The sequence below is a fragment of the Platichthys flesus genome, chromosome 21 (assembly GCF_949316205.1).
Source record: "Platichthys flesus chromosome 21, fPlaFle2.1, whole genome shotgun sequence".
Taxonomy (NCBI): Eukaryota; Metazoa; Chordata; class Actinopteri; order Pleuronectiformes; family Pleuronectidae; genus Platichthys; species Platichthys flesus.
Window position 1 is genome coordinate 8,460,645 of NC_084965.1, and position 19,633 is coordinate 8,480,277.

The window sequence follows — 19,633 nt, forward strand, 5'->3', positions numbered from 1 at the left end:
GTGGAGAGGGAGTAGGAGGAGAGGGAGGAGGAGGAGGAGGAGGAGGAGGAGGAGGTGGAGGAGGTTTTCCTCCACAGCTTTGACAACCACTGGATTTTATTCAATGAAAAAGTCCAGCTGGAGACATGTTTTACACTTACACTGGAAAGTGATGGAAATGATGAAGCTATAATGAACCCATTCATTTTCTGTATTGTCTCTCTCCTGCGTCTTCCTTTCTTTCTTGATTTATACATGATTCATATACATATATATATATAAAAATATATGTGTGTGTGTGTGTGTGTGTGTGTGTGTGTGTGTGTGCGTGTGTGTGTGTGTGTGTGTGTGTGTGTTAAAATTCAAAAATAATTTCTTTCTAAAAATAAGGTAAATTAAAGTAAATTTGAATTTATCCTTTAATGTTTTTGGTTGTTTTATATACATTTGTTTGGTTGTCTTTCTGTCTTTCACTTGCAAACAACCAATATAATTTAATTTAATTATTTTATAACGATTTGAAGTTTTACCCTCTATAATCAAAAGTAAAACGTCATCATTATGATGTAATTCTGTGATGTTCTGATTAAATCTGCCGGTCTACATCACGTGTCAGCTCTAGTCTCATGAAAACGTGTTTTTCTCTTCTGTAGAACAACACTGACCTCCTCTGGTCTCTTTTCACACTGCAGCAACAGCCGGAGGCAAATCTGTGGCTGCAGGGGACACACACCAATATTATTATGATTATTTCAATGAATCATTTGAGTGCACAAGGATGCGCCATTTGACGTTGCATACCAAGAGTCGGCTCAAACTGGTTTCATGAACATGCAGTGAGTTCAGTGAACTTCTGACAAATCTGACATATCTTAAGAGATGATGTGTCGTATAGTGAGGTCGATGCGGAGGAGAATGTTTCCAGCCTCCTGTGGAATCCATTACATAAAGAATTGGGGGTATGTGAGAACAAAGGTGAGAACTTCTTAGTGTTAGCATGCTGTTCCTAATAAAGTGCACATGAACTAGGGATTAATGTGTCACATACATTTCCAAGTGCAATGTAAATCGACCCTCTTTTAGTTTTGGACCCAGGGCAACACAATATATTCCCCTGCAGAATCATTGTGCACATTTTGTTTTCACCTAATACTAAAACCACTGAGATTATCTTGTAACTTCAGTTTGGTGTTTCTAACTAACAAGGGTGTTTACTATGCATCAGATAAAGTTGAGGATGCCTTCTTCATCTCAGCAGAGATGACAGGACTGCAGGCAGAGGGCACTGTGGAGAGTTGGTGCCAGGTGGTGGAGGAGGGTGTGGAAGACAGATTGACAGGTGAAAAAAAACTCAAACACATTTGCCCTGGATTTTAGAGCAGAAGAGAGAACTGATGAAATGTGGACTCAATTCTGATAAATTCTACCTCAGTTGCCTGGAGAATATAATCCCTCTCGAATCACTGCAAACCTTCCTCAACCAGTTAGAATCAAAGACTGTGTATTAGGTTGCAGGATACAGCCTAATTATGTGAGGAATGTATCTAAACACAGAAGAGGACATTTTTTAAGTTAGAGTATTAATAGATAAATGATCATTGTTATGTGATCAGCTTTTTGATGGCTTGTATAATTATGGACTGTATATATGGACGACATGACAGCTCCCGAAATGTCAACATTTTTTTTTATCAAAGATGGTGTTTCTCATTTTAGGTAGAGTTCTTTGGTTTGGTCTTAGAGGGATAGTTCACAGACAAATAAACACTAAAAACTTGGTTTTATTATCCTGTTTCTAGCCGAATTTGAATGTCCGGGCCTTCAGACACTTGGATGGCACCACAGGACCTTAGGAAGGAATGAGTTTTTTCCGGGTTTTTTTTTAGATATGAATAAGTGGTCATCAGTTGTTTCAATTGAGTTGGATTTGGCTGCAACGCTGTTTACCCCTGAAACTCAAAAAGTGTGTTGTGGACCCTAACACACTTAGGGTCCACAACACCCACCACTCCGCCTGCATAGGGGCGAGTACATCTTGAACTTTTGGGGGGAACTATCCAATGTATACATTTGTATACATTAAGTAAATTATAACTTGGATCGCGGTGCACTTATGATTTGTAAAGAAGCTTCCTTTTAAGATTTTGCACACAAAAATCTGGAAAATGGATGAAATAAAAAGGTGAGTTACTTTATCTGTAATAGAAGTGTAATAACATATCTAATTCGATCAATATCTCTCAAAAAACATAAACAAATCAAAGTTTGGCTGGACAGTGTCCTGAGAAGGAGGCTTCGAGTAAAGGACTTGAGAAATGGGACGCGGCCGGTGGAGCTTTAACGGTCCCACCTGTGGGAAGCAGGTGTTGAACTTTGACCTCCACGCGGACACCTTGGCTTTCACCGCTGCTGCTGCGGCTGCTGCTGCTGCTGGCTCCCCTCCGCTCCGCTCCGCATGTTCTGGACGCGGGGACCGGTCGGTGTGAATAGCGAAGTGTCACTGAACCGGTTCGAGGAGGATGTCAACAAGTGACGCAGGAGAGCTGCGGCTCAGAGCTGCTCCGCCCGCTCGCAGCACCACACGAACCCTGCGGACAAGGTAACTGCACTGTCTGCTTTTCACGCTATTTCATCAAACACTTGTTCTTTCTGCTGGGCTTAGTTGGTTCTCGTGCTTGTTGGTTGTTGTTGACAACTTTCTAATACCCGCCGGAGACTTTTTGGCCGCGGTGTGATGCGTCCGTGTGAGCGGAGAGAGAAACCCAAGCCGAACTCCGTTGACAAATCTGCACATTGAGGTGTTTCAGCTCTCGCCTGGAAGCAAATCTGTGTCTCGCAGCCAAACGAGAAGATGTCACGATGCACGGCTGCATGTCGGTCACATCGGCGCAGATATATCGCAGTTGTGCACTTTTTTAAATATTTGCTGGAGTCTTTTTAGAAACTCACGCAGAACTCCGTTGACAAATCTGCTCGTTTAGTGTTTCAGTGCTGGTCTGGAGAACAAACACACGTTTAACAGCTAGAACAAATAGACGTAACGGTTTGTGACTTTATTTGTGTGATTTCGGTTGATAAAAATTGCAGCCATAATAACACGTTCCTCGTTGATCAGCCGCAGAACAGTGACCGTACTTTGACAACCGAAGGAGTAAGACAATTTGTTTTACTTCCACGTGTTTTATGTCGTAGTGTTGATACGTTTCAGTGTAGTGATCGTGAAAGTAACGCAACTGTATCCAATACAAATCTATAAAAGTGGTTCTTTTTGGTCTTGGTTTGGGAAAAGTGCCCTTTATTTTAAAGTCAAGTTTGGTGGAGACGTGGTCTTCCCTTTGTAAATAAAAGGCGACGTATATGTGGAATGTGGAGCATTCCAGGTTCTGTTGGACTCTTAAGTATCTCAAACTATTATAACCAGTAACAAGGGTTTAACTAGTAGTTTGGTGCATGTCAGCATCAGTGGTTTAACATGCCTGACCTACAGTGCGTGAACACTCAGGCCTGCAGGTTATCTCTCAACACCATGTTAAAGCTGTTGCTGCATGCCCACAGCTCTGTTTCTTAGAGCATATCCATCTATGTGCTGCAAGATAAACAGCCATGCTGGAAGTGTGTGAAGGGATGAAGGTGTGGCAGAACAAGTCTCACTCTGTCCTGACCATCTGCTCTCACCACTGCAAACTCATTAACTCTATTATCTGGAATATGAGTCTTGAAAAAAGCAGTTTAGGGTGTTGATCATTAGTTGGGGCATTAAGTGTTTGTCAGTGCCGAGCACACACCCACACTCGGGTTCAGCCTGGATCTTTTGTTATGTAAGTGTTAGCTGGCAGATCTGGACGCACACACCCACGACCCAGGCTGACCTGCGCTGGAGAGCACACCAACATACTTGTATGAGACACACACCACAATGCAAAAATAACAGTTAGTCATCAGCCCACGATGCATCAAAATACAACCGGCTCACACAGAGCGGGCAAGTTCCACGGCTGCAGCACAGATCAAATGTTTTATTGACGTCAGGTCAGAGGTCACCAGAGTACTTTGACAACAATAAATAGTCCAATTTACATTAAAATGCACATAAACTTATGCAGCTCTTGAAATACATCTTAAAACAAGATTTACTATCAATCACAATCTTTAACTCTATTGATTTATCTCAAAATAAATGTTTCAGCTGTATTTGTTTAGTTTAAAAACTGAAAAAGGAGATGTCCCTTTGTTCACTGACTCAAAGCCAGTTTGATTGATAGAAAGAAGATGGAAACAGAACAATGAATGTTTTACTTGCTCAGTTAATCAATCACCAAACCTGGTTCATTGGTGCCGAGCAATGACGTCAGACTTTAAGATGGGAGTTAAGGTTCAAAGCAGTGTTCTCGCACCAAAGATTAATAAGTGTCCCACGGGTATTTCTACAGAAACTAAAATGTACCACTAAAGATCATGTTGTTTCTCATTTAATCATTTTATGGGGAAAAAGTTGGAGCAGATACATTTTTTTGGGCATCAACAAAAAATATTTTGCCATCAGTCTGGCATTCCTATAAATAATTTTATCAATCAAATGATTAGTTCAAGCACAGATCCCAAGAGCTCACTCAGATTAAAAAAAATTCTGTTGTTTGTCGTCCTCTGTGCTGATGATTGAAAATCTATAAAGATAATCAAATAAATAAAACAACTGGTCGACTGGTGATATGATTCACTATTTTCTGGCATTTTATCGCCTCAAAAACTCCTCAGTCAATTTAGAAAATAATCCAAGGATTATTAGATCATGAGAATAATCCTTCGATGCAGCCCTAAAATATGTAGACATAAAAACAATCGTACATTTAAGAGGAAATAAACACACAAAACGGATAAAATATAGGTGTGATACTATTTATACCTTGGCCAAGTAAGTCATATCTTAAATGGCGTTTGTTGATTTGTCTGTTTGGTTGTTTGTCTGCCTGTCACACAGCAGGATTACTTAATCTTATATTGGGATGGGATGTGACCCAAAGACTAACTCATTACATTTTGGAACAGATCCAGGAATTTATTTGTCACTTTCTTTAACATGACGAGATATAAGCCTCAGGCAAGGTATGCACTCTCCGAGCCACTTTCTAGTTGTTAACTGATAGTAAATAATGCAACAGGGTAACAACACAAGGAACATCATGTCAATGTTAACTTCCATGTGCTGCAGCTGAATCGGAAACTGTTTACGATCAGCGACTAGACTAAACTAACATACACAATGTTTCTTTATATCGAGGACGGAAGAGGCCAGTGAATTCAGAATATTAAAAACAATTGTAATAATAGTTACGGATTAATCAAATCTCACTTTTTGGTTTGTAACTCTGCAGCCACAGATTCACCACAAGCAGAAACAATCACTTGATTAAATTGATGAATCAGATGGGAGAAAAAGCTCTGACATGGTTTAAACTGCTGTTTAGTGCTTCTCTGAATCTGTGAATTAAAATTATTCAAATCACTTTTAATAGAATAACTTTGGGTCCCGTATATAGTTACATAGACAAAACCAATTATTTAAAGACATCAACAAAAGAAAGTGGGACAGCGTTCTCTCAGTTTTCTGGAATGAATTCTGAGATTAGTCAACAGGTTTGAGAACAATGAAAGTAACCCTTAGTTGCAGTCCTACAGTCAAACAGCTCTACAGTCTGGATGGGGACTTCATTAGTCCAAGAAACAGGCAGAGCCCTGCACTGCTCGATTAATTCCATAATTACTTGGCCTGTTCAGAATTCAGGCTATGTACTTTTGAGATCTGTTGTAGATGAACAACATGTTATCATGGAGCTCCAGCACATAATGTCTGAGCAGCAGCTCCTCGTGTCAACAGGTTGAATCATCCAAACATGGTCATTGGCAGGTTTACAGGGACTATTATGGCAGAGATATTGTACTGTTTCTTCTGTTGCCTCCGGCGGAGGCAGGATTCAAAACACTTGAGGATCCACATTGGAAGGTGTGTTGGCCTTGGAACTGAGGAATCAGCCGACGAACGTGAAGATCTCCCTCCCTCCCCCATCACATATCTCTCTGCTTCTGTCTCATGTCGCATCTTGTCAGGCTTTTATAATAGCTTCACTGAGGTTATGCTCTTATTGTCCTGAAGGCAAGGTGGATTTGGAGCTGTGCATGATAGTCCATGTTAAGGTGGAAAAAGAAAAATCTAAATTAATTGCGCCGATAGGCTCACAAAGCAACACAGGCCTGTGCGGATCCTAAGCAGTGATTTTCCCCTGCACAGGAGAAAGTGAGTTGAAAGTGACCCAGGTGTGTCTCTTCACAGAAAACTGTCCATCGTTTGATTTGTTGTGTCGGATGAAGTTTGCAAAGGACTCAAGTTGTTGGTGTTCATATTTCGTAATCCGCCTCATCTTTGTTCTGTGTCCTCATCGTGTTGGGCAGTGGGCTCAGTGTGGGTTCTGCGTAGGGCAGCAGCTATAAAATGTGCATGTTTGAGTGGGTGTGTTACTGCTATCCTCTGGTTGAAGAAGAAAGCGTGGTGTGAGCACAGTTGAATTATTATGTAACCACATCTTATCAGTCCAATACTGCTAAAGTGATGAGAGCTACGTCTGACTGATTTACATTGGCGTACGGAAATAATGAATTCTACTTGTTTTTTTAGAGATCAGCAGGTTGAAACAGTTGACAGGCTTCAGCCGGAAAATCATACAGCTGTTGAAACCCCGAAAGTGCAGGACCGTCCCCGAGCCTCCATCAGTCAGGAGGGAGCACACAGAGGTACAAAACAGACACACAATGACCATTTCTCTTTTTAGCTTTGATTATTTGAATGTTCAGCAGTTAATCAGCTGTTCTGAATCTATTACAGCACAACATTTTGGAGCGGAAAGAATAAGACAGCGGGAGGTCAACTTCCAGAAACCTTATGGACAAAGATTCTCCTCCTCTCTCCTCATAACACTCTCCAGGAATCGAAACCTTGACAAATCACATCTAATTTGGAAGTCCGACTCCTGTCTGAACAGGTAAGCCAAGAAAAGACACGCCACCATAGGTCATTTGTTTCCAGGAACTAACGGGGTCCTGCTTTGACATAGAAAATGCATGCTGTTGTGTCTGCGTATGATGTGACAATCTTGAACAAAACAAAACGACGCCTGTTTTGTGCATGTAGACTACGTGTCTGCATATGTGCATTTAGTAACGCACACATATGCAGACTTGTACTGATCTTTTGGTCCAGCATTATCATAAGATAATGAATCGGATGACTTCACAGACCAGCCTTCCCTCAGTGTCCAATTGTCGGTCAGCTAATCGTTACTGAAACCTCCTATGCAGCATGAAATCCCATTGGTTAAAACCTTAGATTGTATATAAAGATGGACGAGTTGTCTCCACTTCCTCCCACTATTCAGAAATGGAGTCAAATGCAAATACTGCAATATTTCGCATTTTGAGCTTGCGTCTCTGCTGTAGCGATCAAATTGTCACAAGTCAGTCTCAGCTATCAATCATGATGTTTCACCCACTTGTCATAGCATCAAGTGACTGAACCAAAACCAAAATGAATCAGAAAAAAATGGACATGGACTTGAGAAATCATTATTTGACTTTTTATTTTGGTCCACCTCCTATGGAGGAGGCAGGATTTATGACCTATTCTGCAGCCAACCACCAGGTTGCAATTGACATGCTTTGGCTTCACTTATGGGGAGCGGTAATGTCGTCCATCTTTATATACAGTTTAGCTCAACATTATTTGTGCTGTATTCTAATTGTTTTAGATCAGTAACCGTGGCTCTGCTCTTGTTATCAGTCCTCATCAAGGTCTGTTATCTTTCTGTGAATAACTACTGTTCTGACCTCTTGTCAACGTGACATTTATTAGCCACCTGCTAGCATTAATGGCTCGTGCCTCTCATTGGTTTAACTGTTCCATCACAGGAGCTGCTGCCGAGATGTGGAGTACTAACGATTCGCTAAGAGTCATTAGATCACATATTCAAACTTAAAGTTAAATAGAAACTGAACCAGCTGACCCTTACTGCATACTGCAGCATATGACACACTATCTGGAGGGGTCAGCTCCTTGTATAAACAAGGAAACGCCCTTAACAAAGTGACCCTAGCTGAGAGATATGTGTTTAACTCCAGAGTATAAAGATAGGAAGCTTTTAGTGCCCTGCCAGGTGAGGTAGGGCACATTTTACTTTCAACATGTCACAAATCATCTGTTCGACATCAGCACAGGAGAATTAAAGGTGATTTTGATTTGTGGAGACACGTTGATCGTTGAAAGGTTGGTGCTGTGAACTTTCCCTTGAACTTAATTGCGTGCCAATGTGTGATGTAGGGTGAGATTTCCAAAGTCAATAAAGGTCATTGATTAATCTGACTTTACTGCTTCAAGGGATGACACACCTCTTTGTCTGCCACCTGCAGTATTTTCATACCATCCAACATGTCCTTATATGGAATCTCTGATCGTGCATGAGCAATGCACACATGTGTGATCCATGTGCTGCCATGTCCAACATTAAAGTAGCATTTAGCATGTTAGTGCTCTCGTAAAAGGTTGTGAGGTGTGACTTTAAGTGCACAAGCGACGGTGAGAAAACAGTTAAGCCAGGAGGGACAAGGAATGTTGACTGTCCTGCTGATCAGCATTACCCTGGCTAATGCGAGACACCAAATTCCTAAAATGGTTCCCACAAAAACATTACAGCAAGACAGTACACAAAGACTGTGACGGTTTATTTTCTCCCTCTTATTATCATTTCTATAATCTTAGTTGGTCGAAGTCTCTGTGAAACAATTAACGTTTTTAGTTTTTTTCCAACAAATTTTGTTTACAAATCTCACTATTCAAAACAGCAAATTCGTGAATTTACAAAGGCTTTCCTTCAGGCTTGTTCCATGTCTCTCAAAGAGGCCATTGCATATCACTCAGAGTATATTTAAAGTAAACACATCGAGGTGATTAACTGCCTTCTCCAATTAATTTGTTGTTGGCTTGTTTTAATTAGTATAACACACCCAATAAAGATAACATGTTCCGCCTTTTTATTGTGCTAAAAATACTGTCTCTAATCAAAGTTTCATATCCATAGTTCCTTCAGTATGCTGGGAAACCATAAAAAGCTGTGCAAACTGCACATCATGTCCAGTCTGTGGCAGGGTTAATTCTGTCTTGTGTCCCGAATGGTTTTAATGTCTCCTCTCTGTCCTATTTTGCCAGTTTGACTGAACCACGGAGGGTTGAGACTGAGAACGGCTCCCGCCAGGTAACAATCATCCATAATTTTTACCATAACACACCATAATGTCAACAGAACACTGGTTTGGAATGAAAATAGTGTTAAATTGTACATTTGAGTCTCAGTTAATCTAAAATATTCCAAATAAATCAATACTCCTGGAACTTACTTCAGGCGTCACATAAAACTTCACAGCATATTAAGTGACATTGTGTACTGAAACGCCTGAGATTGGTTATTATTTTAAGAGGTAGAATGGATAAGGTGTGTGTGCATTGTGTCTGTGTCCTTTGAAACCGCTCATGTCTTTGGAAATAACCTGTTTGTCGCGCCTGAATCCCTTAAATAGCTACACCATGGGAACAGAGGCTGTAGCAAAGCTCTGGTTTCTTTGCCACCTCATAATACAACTCTAATAGCATACATGCTGTAAATGCCAGATAGTATGTTTACAGGATTTACATAGGTATGATTAGATGAGCTGAAGTTGACATATAAGGAGATAGACTTTTGTAATAGAACAAAAATTAATAATGATCTAAACAAATTTGTTTGGAATGGAAAAAATATGATTAGTTTCTTCATTAAATAATGATTGTAATATTCTGATGTTTGGTACATTTGTATTAAGTTTACAACATCTGATATATACCCTGTTTTTCTCTTTTAACAGGTGAACAACAGATCATCAGCACCAGATACGCCTGCAGAGAAACACAGTTCCTGCCGTTTACCACAGACAAAACCATTTCTAGCCACAAAGGAAAAGGATGTTATCACTGTTGGTTGCAATGAACTGGAGACTACAAGGCACTTGAGTGTAAATCACAGTTTGCCAAATGGTCAGTATGGACCAAATCAATGTAATGGCTCACACTTGCGTCCAAGTCGGGCTCAACTCAAAAGGACTGGCACTGGACCAATAGAGGTAGAGGAAGATATAAAGGACCATACAACACTTGAGAATCAAAGGGATCCTGAACTATCCAGACCTGCTCTCACCATGCTGTCTTCCACTGTGGTCGGAGTTCTCGCTCCAACCTGGAGTGGCCGTCTACGACGGAACAAAAGATTTGAGGGAACTGGAAATTCAGATTCTCAGGGGAATTTACAAGATGTGACAAGCACTCTGGCAAGGAATGCTCATGGGGAGACTCAAAACCAACATGGTCCAGTGAGGGTTATGGCAGAGGGATCACAAACCCAAGTGAGAACCCCATTTCTGGGTACCAGGAGGAACACGTTGGACTGGTCCACAATGAGTGATCCTTTAAGGATGGACTATTCTAATAATGAATTGATTCAAACTGTCTCTCTGGATGTAAACTCTGGAAGGACTGACAACAGGAAACTAATTCCAGGTGGTTTAAGCTCTGTAACCACAAATACAACACGACTATCGCCTCCATCCTTTGACCCAAATGAACAAAGGAGAAATCCAGAAACCGGCTATCAAGGACCACTGTCCCCTTTAAGCTCTAAACCAACAACCAGCAGTCTGCTTCTGTCTTTAAGACGAATCAATTACAGTGGCAGGAGTTCCAATGCACCCCCAACCTTCCCTGGTGAAAATCCTGCTCCAAGTGATCAAGAAGGAAACTTGCCTCAATCACGTCTTTCTCAAACCTTTTTCAATAATAATGAGCAAGAGAGGTCAAAGCCTGTCCGCTCTCCATCGTCGATTTCTTATAGGTCAACTGAAATCGAGCCTGTCATTTCCCCATCATCCTTCAACCACAGAGAAAGAAGTGTGTCAGAATCACCCTTCTTTTCAACCTCAACTTTAAAAGAGGACAAAAAAGACACACCCTTCACTCAACAACCTCAAACATGTTTCAAACAGGCATTTCTGAGTAATGTGCCATCAGCAAGCCAAGACACCTGCAGGGGTTCAAACAAAAATCCAAACCTATTCCCAAAGAGCACAATCCCCTCGCCCAGACATTCCCCATATAATCCCTCTGAAGTCCTAAAAACCCACCCCGTCCCGAGAAGGACCATACTGACATCCACTTCCTGGTGGAAACAAGTTACCAAGGAAGGCAGTTCTCCTTTAAGCCCTGATGGTACAACCAACATCAAAGACCAGCCAAACACACCCTTAGTTCCGCCCTGTAATAATAGCAGTGCCTTGGCAGGGCCAACTTCAACTGACAGCAAAAGATTTAGTAGTCAAATCGCCAATAACAGAGACAACACAAACACAACAGAGTCCGTTTGCAAAGGTAACATGAGCCTTATTATGACAGAGGGAGGAACTCAGAGCCTTAAACAAATAAAGGACTTACCTGAACACAAATCAGACGGACTATTCAGACGGCAATATGGCTCCTATTTAAACAACAGGGAACCACTAAAGCCTCTTAATTTACCAGATGTTTTGTCTAGGTCTCAAATAAACAAAGCTACAGCAAAGACAACACTGAGTCACCCTAAAGATCTTAGCAAGGTCTCTGTAAGTAATAGTTCATTTACAGCAAATCTAACTGAATTACCTCCTACTTTTCAAAATCTCAAGAGTTCAGATTCACCCACTGAGAGCAGCAGCAAATACAAAAATGATCTTCGCTCATCCGAAACTAGCAGCACTCCCACATCTCTTCACAACAAGGACTTTGAAAAGTTAACCAAAGATTCTCTGACCCTTTCTTCCACCATCCCTCTCAGCAGTCAAGCTCCTACTATTAAAACTACACCTGGTCTCCCTCCAACCCCAAATACCAGAACTGATTCCTCCTTTCATTTCCATCCACTTTCCTCTCAGACATACGTTCACGCTTCAAATACTGATACTTCTTCCCAAACATCCAAATTAACTGACACAGCCAACATCACATCTCTTGGCTTTAAAAGAAGCTATGTCTTCATACCCACGCACCCTAAAGCAGTGTCTAGTCTGATTCCCACTGTCAGTGCCTCCCCTAAAATAAACAACATCCCTGTATCGACTGCATCCGTCACCTCTTGTAACATTGCCAGAAATCCTGCAGTCACAACTGCTCCAAGCCCATCCTACCCTACTCCTGCCATCAAGCTATCTCCTACCACCATCACCACCCTCTCCTCTCTCCTAACCCCCCCTACCACCCCAATCATTACTAGCCCAAGCTACTTAGATGCATCCAACCCCAAGGAAGGCAGGAAATTCTCAAGCAGCCCAGAAAGAAACAACAAGAAGGGAAAGAGAGTGAGGCGAGTAACATGGGAGGACTCTGTGGATCTGCAGTGTCCTGAGCCCATCACAGTGGAGAAACCAGATCCATCTGGTGTCCCGACAAGTCCTCTCTCGCCTTGTGTTAGAACCCCATCACTTTCCCCATTTCTAAGTTCAGGAAGTCCACCCATAAATACATCTCCTCTGTACCCCACTACCCCCAAGACTTCCAGCATACAGATGGGGAAAGGAGGGAAGTATCGATCCCTGTCACCTGACCTTGCTGATTTAACATCTATGGAGCATGAGATGTCAAAGCAAGGAGCTAAGGACACAATGATCTCTGAACCAGCTAGACAGGACTTAACCACAACTGGGCAAGAGAGGACACAATCAAGGGAGTCTTGCAAAGTCCAGGGCCATTCCTCTGCTGCTCTCTCCCTACCGCCTGACTTTTCAACTGGTTATAAGCTTCGTTATAGCTCCCCGCCTTACTCCAGTCTTATGTCAAGCAGGACAACACAGGGACAACATAAGACTATAACACCCAGATCACCCCTCTTCCGACAAGCTTCTCAGTCAGTGTATACTCCACTCTCCTTACATGCTGAGCCTGGTTCAGATATAGCCATACCCACATCCAAATCCCTTTTGGCACCCGTCAGCCCAAGCCAGACATTTTCCTTTCCCGTGAAAAACAAAATTGCCACAAAAGAAAGTTCCTGTGAGGTTTCAGAAACATATCATCTCAACAATCAAAGACAGAATACCAATCAAGATCCAAAGAATGGCCAGATATTACTTGTCAACAACAGAGTTCATATCAGCTCACCAGGTGAAAAGGCAAACAACTCAACATGTGTAACTGAAACACTGGTTTACAACATTCAATTTAAAGCAAATACAGCTACAACTGCCTCGAAGAACACCACACCTAAACCTTTGCAACATAAAGAAGCCAAGTTAGGTCAACAACCCAACAGAGTGCAGATTAAGAAAGCTACAGGTGAACCACATACTCATTCAGGTCAGAGCTCCAGTAGTGGCAGCTCAGCAGACAGTCAGTCCCAGTGTGAGGGAAGCCGCAACAGAAAAACAAAGGAGAATGTTCTTGGTAAAAGCAGGTTTATGTCAGTGGAGAGCACTAATGAACAATGCCCAAAGAGAAGCCGGTTTGCACTGAAGAAAAGTGTCAGCACACCAAACTCCAATTTGTCAAGGTCAGACTCAGATAGGTCCAACAAGACTAACAACAAAATGGACCAGGTCCTTAACAAAATAAAACAAACATTTAGCACCAAACGGTCGGATGATGATCCATCTTTTCCATGGAAGTGGAAAAAGGCTTCCCAAACACCCAATGTCAGTGGATCAAGTGACATCAGCACTGTCAGTGATGTCACTGGTGACAGCACCGAAATGGTTAAGGAGAGAGAGAAGGAGGGATTGGTGGTGATTCAGGACAGTGACCAAGGAACAGAGTGTACAAAGATACAGACACAAAACAGATACAGTATCATACCACCCCCAGCTGTCACACCTACAGGATGTCGGTTCTCCGTTTGGTCAGAAAAATCTACTCCGGAAACTGACCAAGATGAGCAGAATGCTTGTGGAGGATTGTCTGACAATAAAACCCAAGTTCATCTCACGCCCCATAGCCCAACAATACATAATTTGGACTTTTACAATGACAGCAGGACATATTATAAACCCACACTCCAGTTACCAACACGTAGAGATCCCAGTCCTGGTAGGAGCCCCAACTCCTCTGGTAGTTGTCCTACTCAGTTCAGGATGTCCACATCCAGCTCCAGGAGCCCTTTTTCCCCCTTCCCCTCTATTTCCCCCGTCTCCCCATTTTCCTCACCTGACATAACAGACGACAATGTCTTCTACAGTCCAAAGCTACAGCGTTGCAAGGAGTCATCCTCACCATGTGAGCAAGAAGAGGGAATCGGCCTGGGGGGTTCAAGAAGAAGCCGTGCATCAACTGGTCCTCCAAGTCCGGATGCAGTACAGGACAACGAGCACTTTGCAACCTCCTATGCAGACTTAAAGTATGGCATTGAGCCAGGGAGGTCATTTTCTGTGAGCTCAGTACTCTCCAGTCGACGCTCAGGGCCAGGGCGCATTTCCACTGGATCCAGATTCCTGAGTGTGGGTGATCTTTCGAAATCATCCTTTACATGTGGAGGTAATGGCAAGGACTTAGATCAGTGGTCTTTCGGGCCTGATTGGACCACAGAATATGATTGCCGGCCAACAGGTGATAACTGTGGTTCATATTTTCCCAGTGACCCTGCTAAAATTAAATCAAGGTCTCTTCCTCGATCATTGACCAGGCGCTTAGGAAACTGGAGCTCTGGAGACTCAGTTTCTCAACCTGGAAATACCACAGGCTCAAAGCAAGCTCATCTTTGGAGCCAGAACATGAACACATTCCAGTTTGGATTGGATGCAGAGGGTCCCCCAACACCGCCTGCAACACCTCCCCTGTCAACAGTGTCCAGACGAATGTCCCAACCCCCCAGCCCTTCTTCTCCAACCTTTCCTAGCCCACCTGGAACACCACAGTCAGTGGACAGCCAGTCCTCTAGAGGGCGTTTGCCCTCCAGAGGTTATGTGTCCAGCCTTAGCACCTTTGATGAGTCATCTGACAGCAACTCAGACACGACAACCGATGACGAATATTACTTAGAAACAGGTGATGGTGAAGAAAAGGAGACAGAATTGTGAAAGTCAAACAGCGGCTCTCTTTCGAGTGTGTGATCCTGAACTTAATGATGGGGACTAAGGAGAATCCCCAAGAGAAGAAAGATGGGCAGTTATATGTCATGTGCAGCGACCTCCGCTGCATGTTTACTCTTTTCGTGACCCATTGGAAACATGAGGTCATAAGGGACAGCTAGTTGCCTGCATGATTTGCCTTTCCAGAGTGGTGGATGCTGTTGCGTTAAATGACCAAGCATGATATTATCAGCACAGATTTAAACATGTTTAAGTATGTATAGTTTACTTTAATAAGCTGCAATATGTGGATTAAATAATAACCATTCTTCAACATTTACAGTCTGACAGTTGCATGGCATTAGTGAGGGATGTACATTTTTTCAGCTCATTTAACAATCAGCCTATCTTTACATTTGCATTTCATCCTGCTACTTAACATTAAGTGCTGAGGTAATGTGGATTAATATGCTATACAAGCTTTCATCGTCAATCTTCTGTGTTTGAAGATTGCAATGAATCGTAGTTAATGTAGTAAGCATAATGCAGATACAGTCAATTTAAAATGTTTTATATATAAGCAGAGTGGTTTTAAAGAATAATCTGGGATGAAATACAATTCAGTTTTTGACATTTGTGCTCTACCCAGCGCTTGCTCTTATTTGCACAGTAAAAATTTAAAGTCTTAATATATCTATTTTGTAAATAAATGTCATATTTCTAACAGTATTTGTTGTATTTTTTTTACACTCTTGCTGTTGTGTGGTGTCAAGTGATCCATGCTTTACCAGTACGGTTTCTCATTGTGTCCTTTTATTGCAGCGTTAAGTCTTAAATTAAGTGAAAGGGAATGTTGGGTAGTGGCACGATCAAAGTTTCAGTTTCGCGGGTTACATTCCATTGTGCAGGGAGTTTTTCAAAGACCAGTATTAATAACAATGCTATCTACTTTAAATATGCTGGGGCTGCTCACATTTTTCAAATGGGTGGTTCCTTTTGTTCCTCGCCGTGGCAACACAAACTGTTTTGATGATGGTTGGACAAAACATCCATTAGAGTGCGTGTAAAATCGTTACTACGCCTGGGTGTTTGCTTGGGGTGTACTCGGCTTTCTGTTCTACGCATAATCTTCCCAGGGAGACACTCACACTGACACATAGTACAATCTGCAAATTTATATTAGTTGCCATGATGTCATGTGGGAAGGGCACGGCAGCTTCACATTATGTGTCATCATGAGCATGTCGAGCAAGGGCTTTGAATGTTTTTCCTTCTAATGTCATCATTTGGAAAGTGCAGCCCTGTTCTCAGAGTAAACACAGGCTGAAGCTATGGGCGGCCAGTGTTTATCTGGTCTGTCGTACAGTGATCACAACAAGTAGCAATATTCAAGGACTGCAACAGCCCAGGGAATAGTGTTGGGTTGATGTGCCTTGTACCTTGATTGTGTGCAATTTATTTTCAATACAATAAATTCCTCATGGAAAAGTCTGATCCACAACCCAAATATAAATGTATCAGGCTTCCACACGGTAATGAGTGTTTTTAATGAGGCAGCCTCATTTTGGTTATAAAAAGTAAAATCCAAAGGTCCTTGACTCTGCGCACGTCATCACATAAAGATGTTAAGCTGCAGGAAAGCAGGGTCAGCACTCGGATGACTGTAAACAGGCAACCGGTGGCACTGTTAACGGTTATGGTGGCATCTGTGTGTGTATGTCTGTGTGTGAGGGGGGTATTCATGTTGCGGGGACCTAAATCTGTTTAGTCTAATTATGGGGACAGAAAGCAAGTCCACATAACATAAACCGGAGGGCTACACAAGTAGTAACTATGCTAAAGGTTAATGTGAGTCTCCAGGAAATCAACGAAATGTCCTCTGAAGTCACAGACACACAATGTGTGTGTGCGTGCTGAGTGCATCTCGGGTGCAGTTGTTCAAAGTCAAACTTAAGAGCTCACCAAGATAGATAAGGAAATGAAGGTAAGTCAAGAGGAAGCATAAACATTTTTGTCCGTAAAACACCTTTCAACTGAGGAGTTTACATAAGACACATTTATGGCTGCTTCGTGTTTGTATTTGATTTCCTTGTATTTCTAATTCTCTCAAATCAATCAAGGCTGACATATTAACTCGACATATCACCAATTAACGCCACAGTCATCTTTATCCAGCATTATACTGATGATTATGTAAAATTCCATTCATTTTGTTACTTAATAAAATACATATTTTGAATTGAACTATATTCACCAAATTAATGTTTTTAAAAACATGAAGGTCCATTAACCTGAAACAATGCAATCATAAATATATTTACCACCTTGTTTTACTAAAAGGTGAAAACTGTTTAAGACATGACCATGTTATTGGTTACCATGGAGCTCATAACAAATATTTAACAGGATTTTATTGATGCTCCTTCTTTAGCCATCTGGTGGTGTCTGCGAGCTACTTCATAATAATACAGATTCTGATTATGTAAATACACTGCTGTATTAGGAGAAGCATGGATCCATGTACAGCATGTTTTTGAGCCATAATTCCACACCTACCTCTGAGGCAGTGGTTTGATTATTGAGTGAAACACTAAGAGGAGCTTTCTACAGCTACAACCCCCACTGTACTGTTTCTAAACGGAATAATAAGTCTGTGCTGCAGCTGTGATTCCATCCTATTCTCCCCTGTGCCCATCAGCAGCTCAGAGTAGCAGCACTGTGGAGTATTACTTTATTAGACCCGAGCAGCAAAGGTTTGAACTCCTCCTCTTTTCGTGCCGAAACATGAAAAGGAACACCACTTTCATTTTGTGGTTTGGAAAGTGTCTTGGTGAGGTACAGCTGAGCTTTAATTACAGTTGCTCCCTCGCAGTGCAGGGATCCACTCTGTGTTTCTCTTTAAGGTCTAGTGAGTCACTTCCTAATCACTTCTTGAGCTCCAGTAAAACAGGAAACACAGAATATCCGTGCAGTCAAAACCAATTCATTCCTTATTCCACAAAACCACCACAAACCAGAGAGTTGTTGGTTCACGTATTTTCTATAAAGCACAATAATCAATGGGACTGGGGTCAGCTCCCACTGCCCAAACTGATGCCGGCTCCAGGCACAAGGAAACAGGACGGTTATTTGACCTCCAATGCGTTTGCCTCCAGCTGTTTGTCATAAAGAGGGACAATGAAACTCACCTAGACAAGTTCCGGTGTGCAGCAAGAGTCTGAAAGCCTGAAAGAAACGTACAAAACAGCTGTATATTAATAGTGGGCATTTGGAGTACAAGGAAAACGTTTGTTTATATCTAATTATAATACACAGAGGACATTGCTTCACTTCATGTTCATAAATACTCAATTTGTGTGAATCAAAAAAACGCCGCCTGCTGCCTAACACAATGTCTTGAAGCACAGAGGACAGAGAGGTGGCTGTGGAGCATTGTTCCCTCGCTTCTGTCCTTGAGCTGTGACCACATGACGTCCATAGAGCCTCCACCAGTGTCTGTGGCACAGAGAGGCAGATCTCAAAGGCACAGTGACGCATGATATCAAACAAACTGACACCGAACATGAAACCACACCCTCGCTATGGATCCCTCAGAACATCCGATTCACACGTTGACCTTGTTCCTAACTCATCCTCAGTAACCAAGGAGAGTGTTGTATTGGAAATCAATATATTCTTTACAATGTTTGCCCTTTGACCTGCACGTCCAAGGACGGGACAAGATAAGATGACCTGAACTGCTTGCCAACCCCAAAATATTGTTTTTTTGCTGTGTTGATGACACAAGTCAATAATGTGTGAACCAACTAACGGCTATAAATCACTGATGTTCTTCACTTTGATCATTTTCACATATCATGAACCTGACTTGTTGTGAGTCCGTCTGCTTAATTAAAACTCAGACATCTCAGTGCTCTTTATTCAACAGAAATAGCCACCACAAACTTTGTGTTGTTGTCAGGATCCCTCTTGTGAAAGGACAAACGGGGTGTGCCTTTTTTACCAATTGTTTTTATCAAATTAGATACTTAATCCCTGACAGATGTTTGTAAGTGAAAAAACATTTTTTCAGGCTATTGTTAGGACAGAGCATGGAAAATTACAACCTTATATTCTTGATCAAATTTAATTCATTCTGAATAGTGTCATGCGTTTCTTTTCTTTGCCAGCATGTGTCATTGAGGGAATACAACAGTTGAGTGATAAGATCACACTCACAACTGTTGTTGACCAAGGCCACCCCATCACTCTTTGTACATGACCCTGCTAATGCATGTCTGTAACTCCACACTGCATCTTGTTGGCCCGGCATTCTTCCCTTCTCTTCACCCTGAACACTGTGAAAGCTGTGACATTCTTTCAGGATTCCTTTGGCCGAGTTTACGTGAGGGGCGGCTCTCACCGCTGTGTCATGTGTTGCACTATAACACTATATCACTGTGACTCTGTGTGTGTCAGTGTGTGTGTCAGTGTGTGTGTTTATAAATTAAAAGTTGAAAAA

General features: G+C 41.9%; 1 protein-coding gene across 1 annotated transcript; it reads left to right on the top strand.

Annotated features, from left to right (window-relative positions):
- The first annotated feature begins 2,462 nt into the window (after window positions 1-2,462).
- zmp:0000000991 (mucin-2) lies at window positions 2,463-15,861 on the top strand. Its single transcript, XM_062379760.1, has 5 exons — window positions 2,463-2,578; window positions 6,650-6,765; window positions 6,857-7,013; window positions 9,230-9,275; window positions 9,922-15,861. Exons 1-5 carry the CDS (start codon window positions 2,499-2,501, stop codon window positions 15,139-15,141), a joined length of 5,619 nt encoding a protein of 1,872 aa, XP_062235744.1. The 5' UTR covers window positions 2,463-2,498; the 3' UTR covers window positions 15,142-15,861.
- Window positions 15,862-19,633: the final 3,772 nt, after the last annotated feature.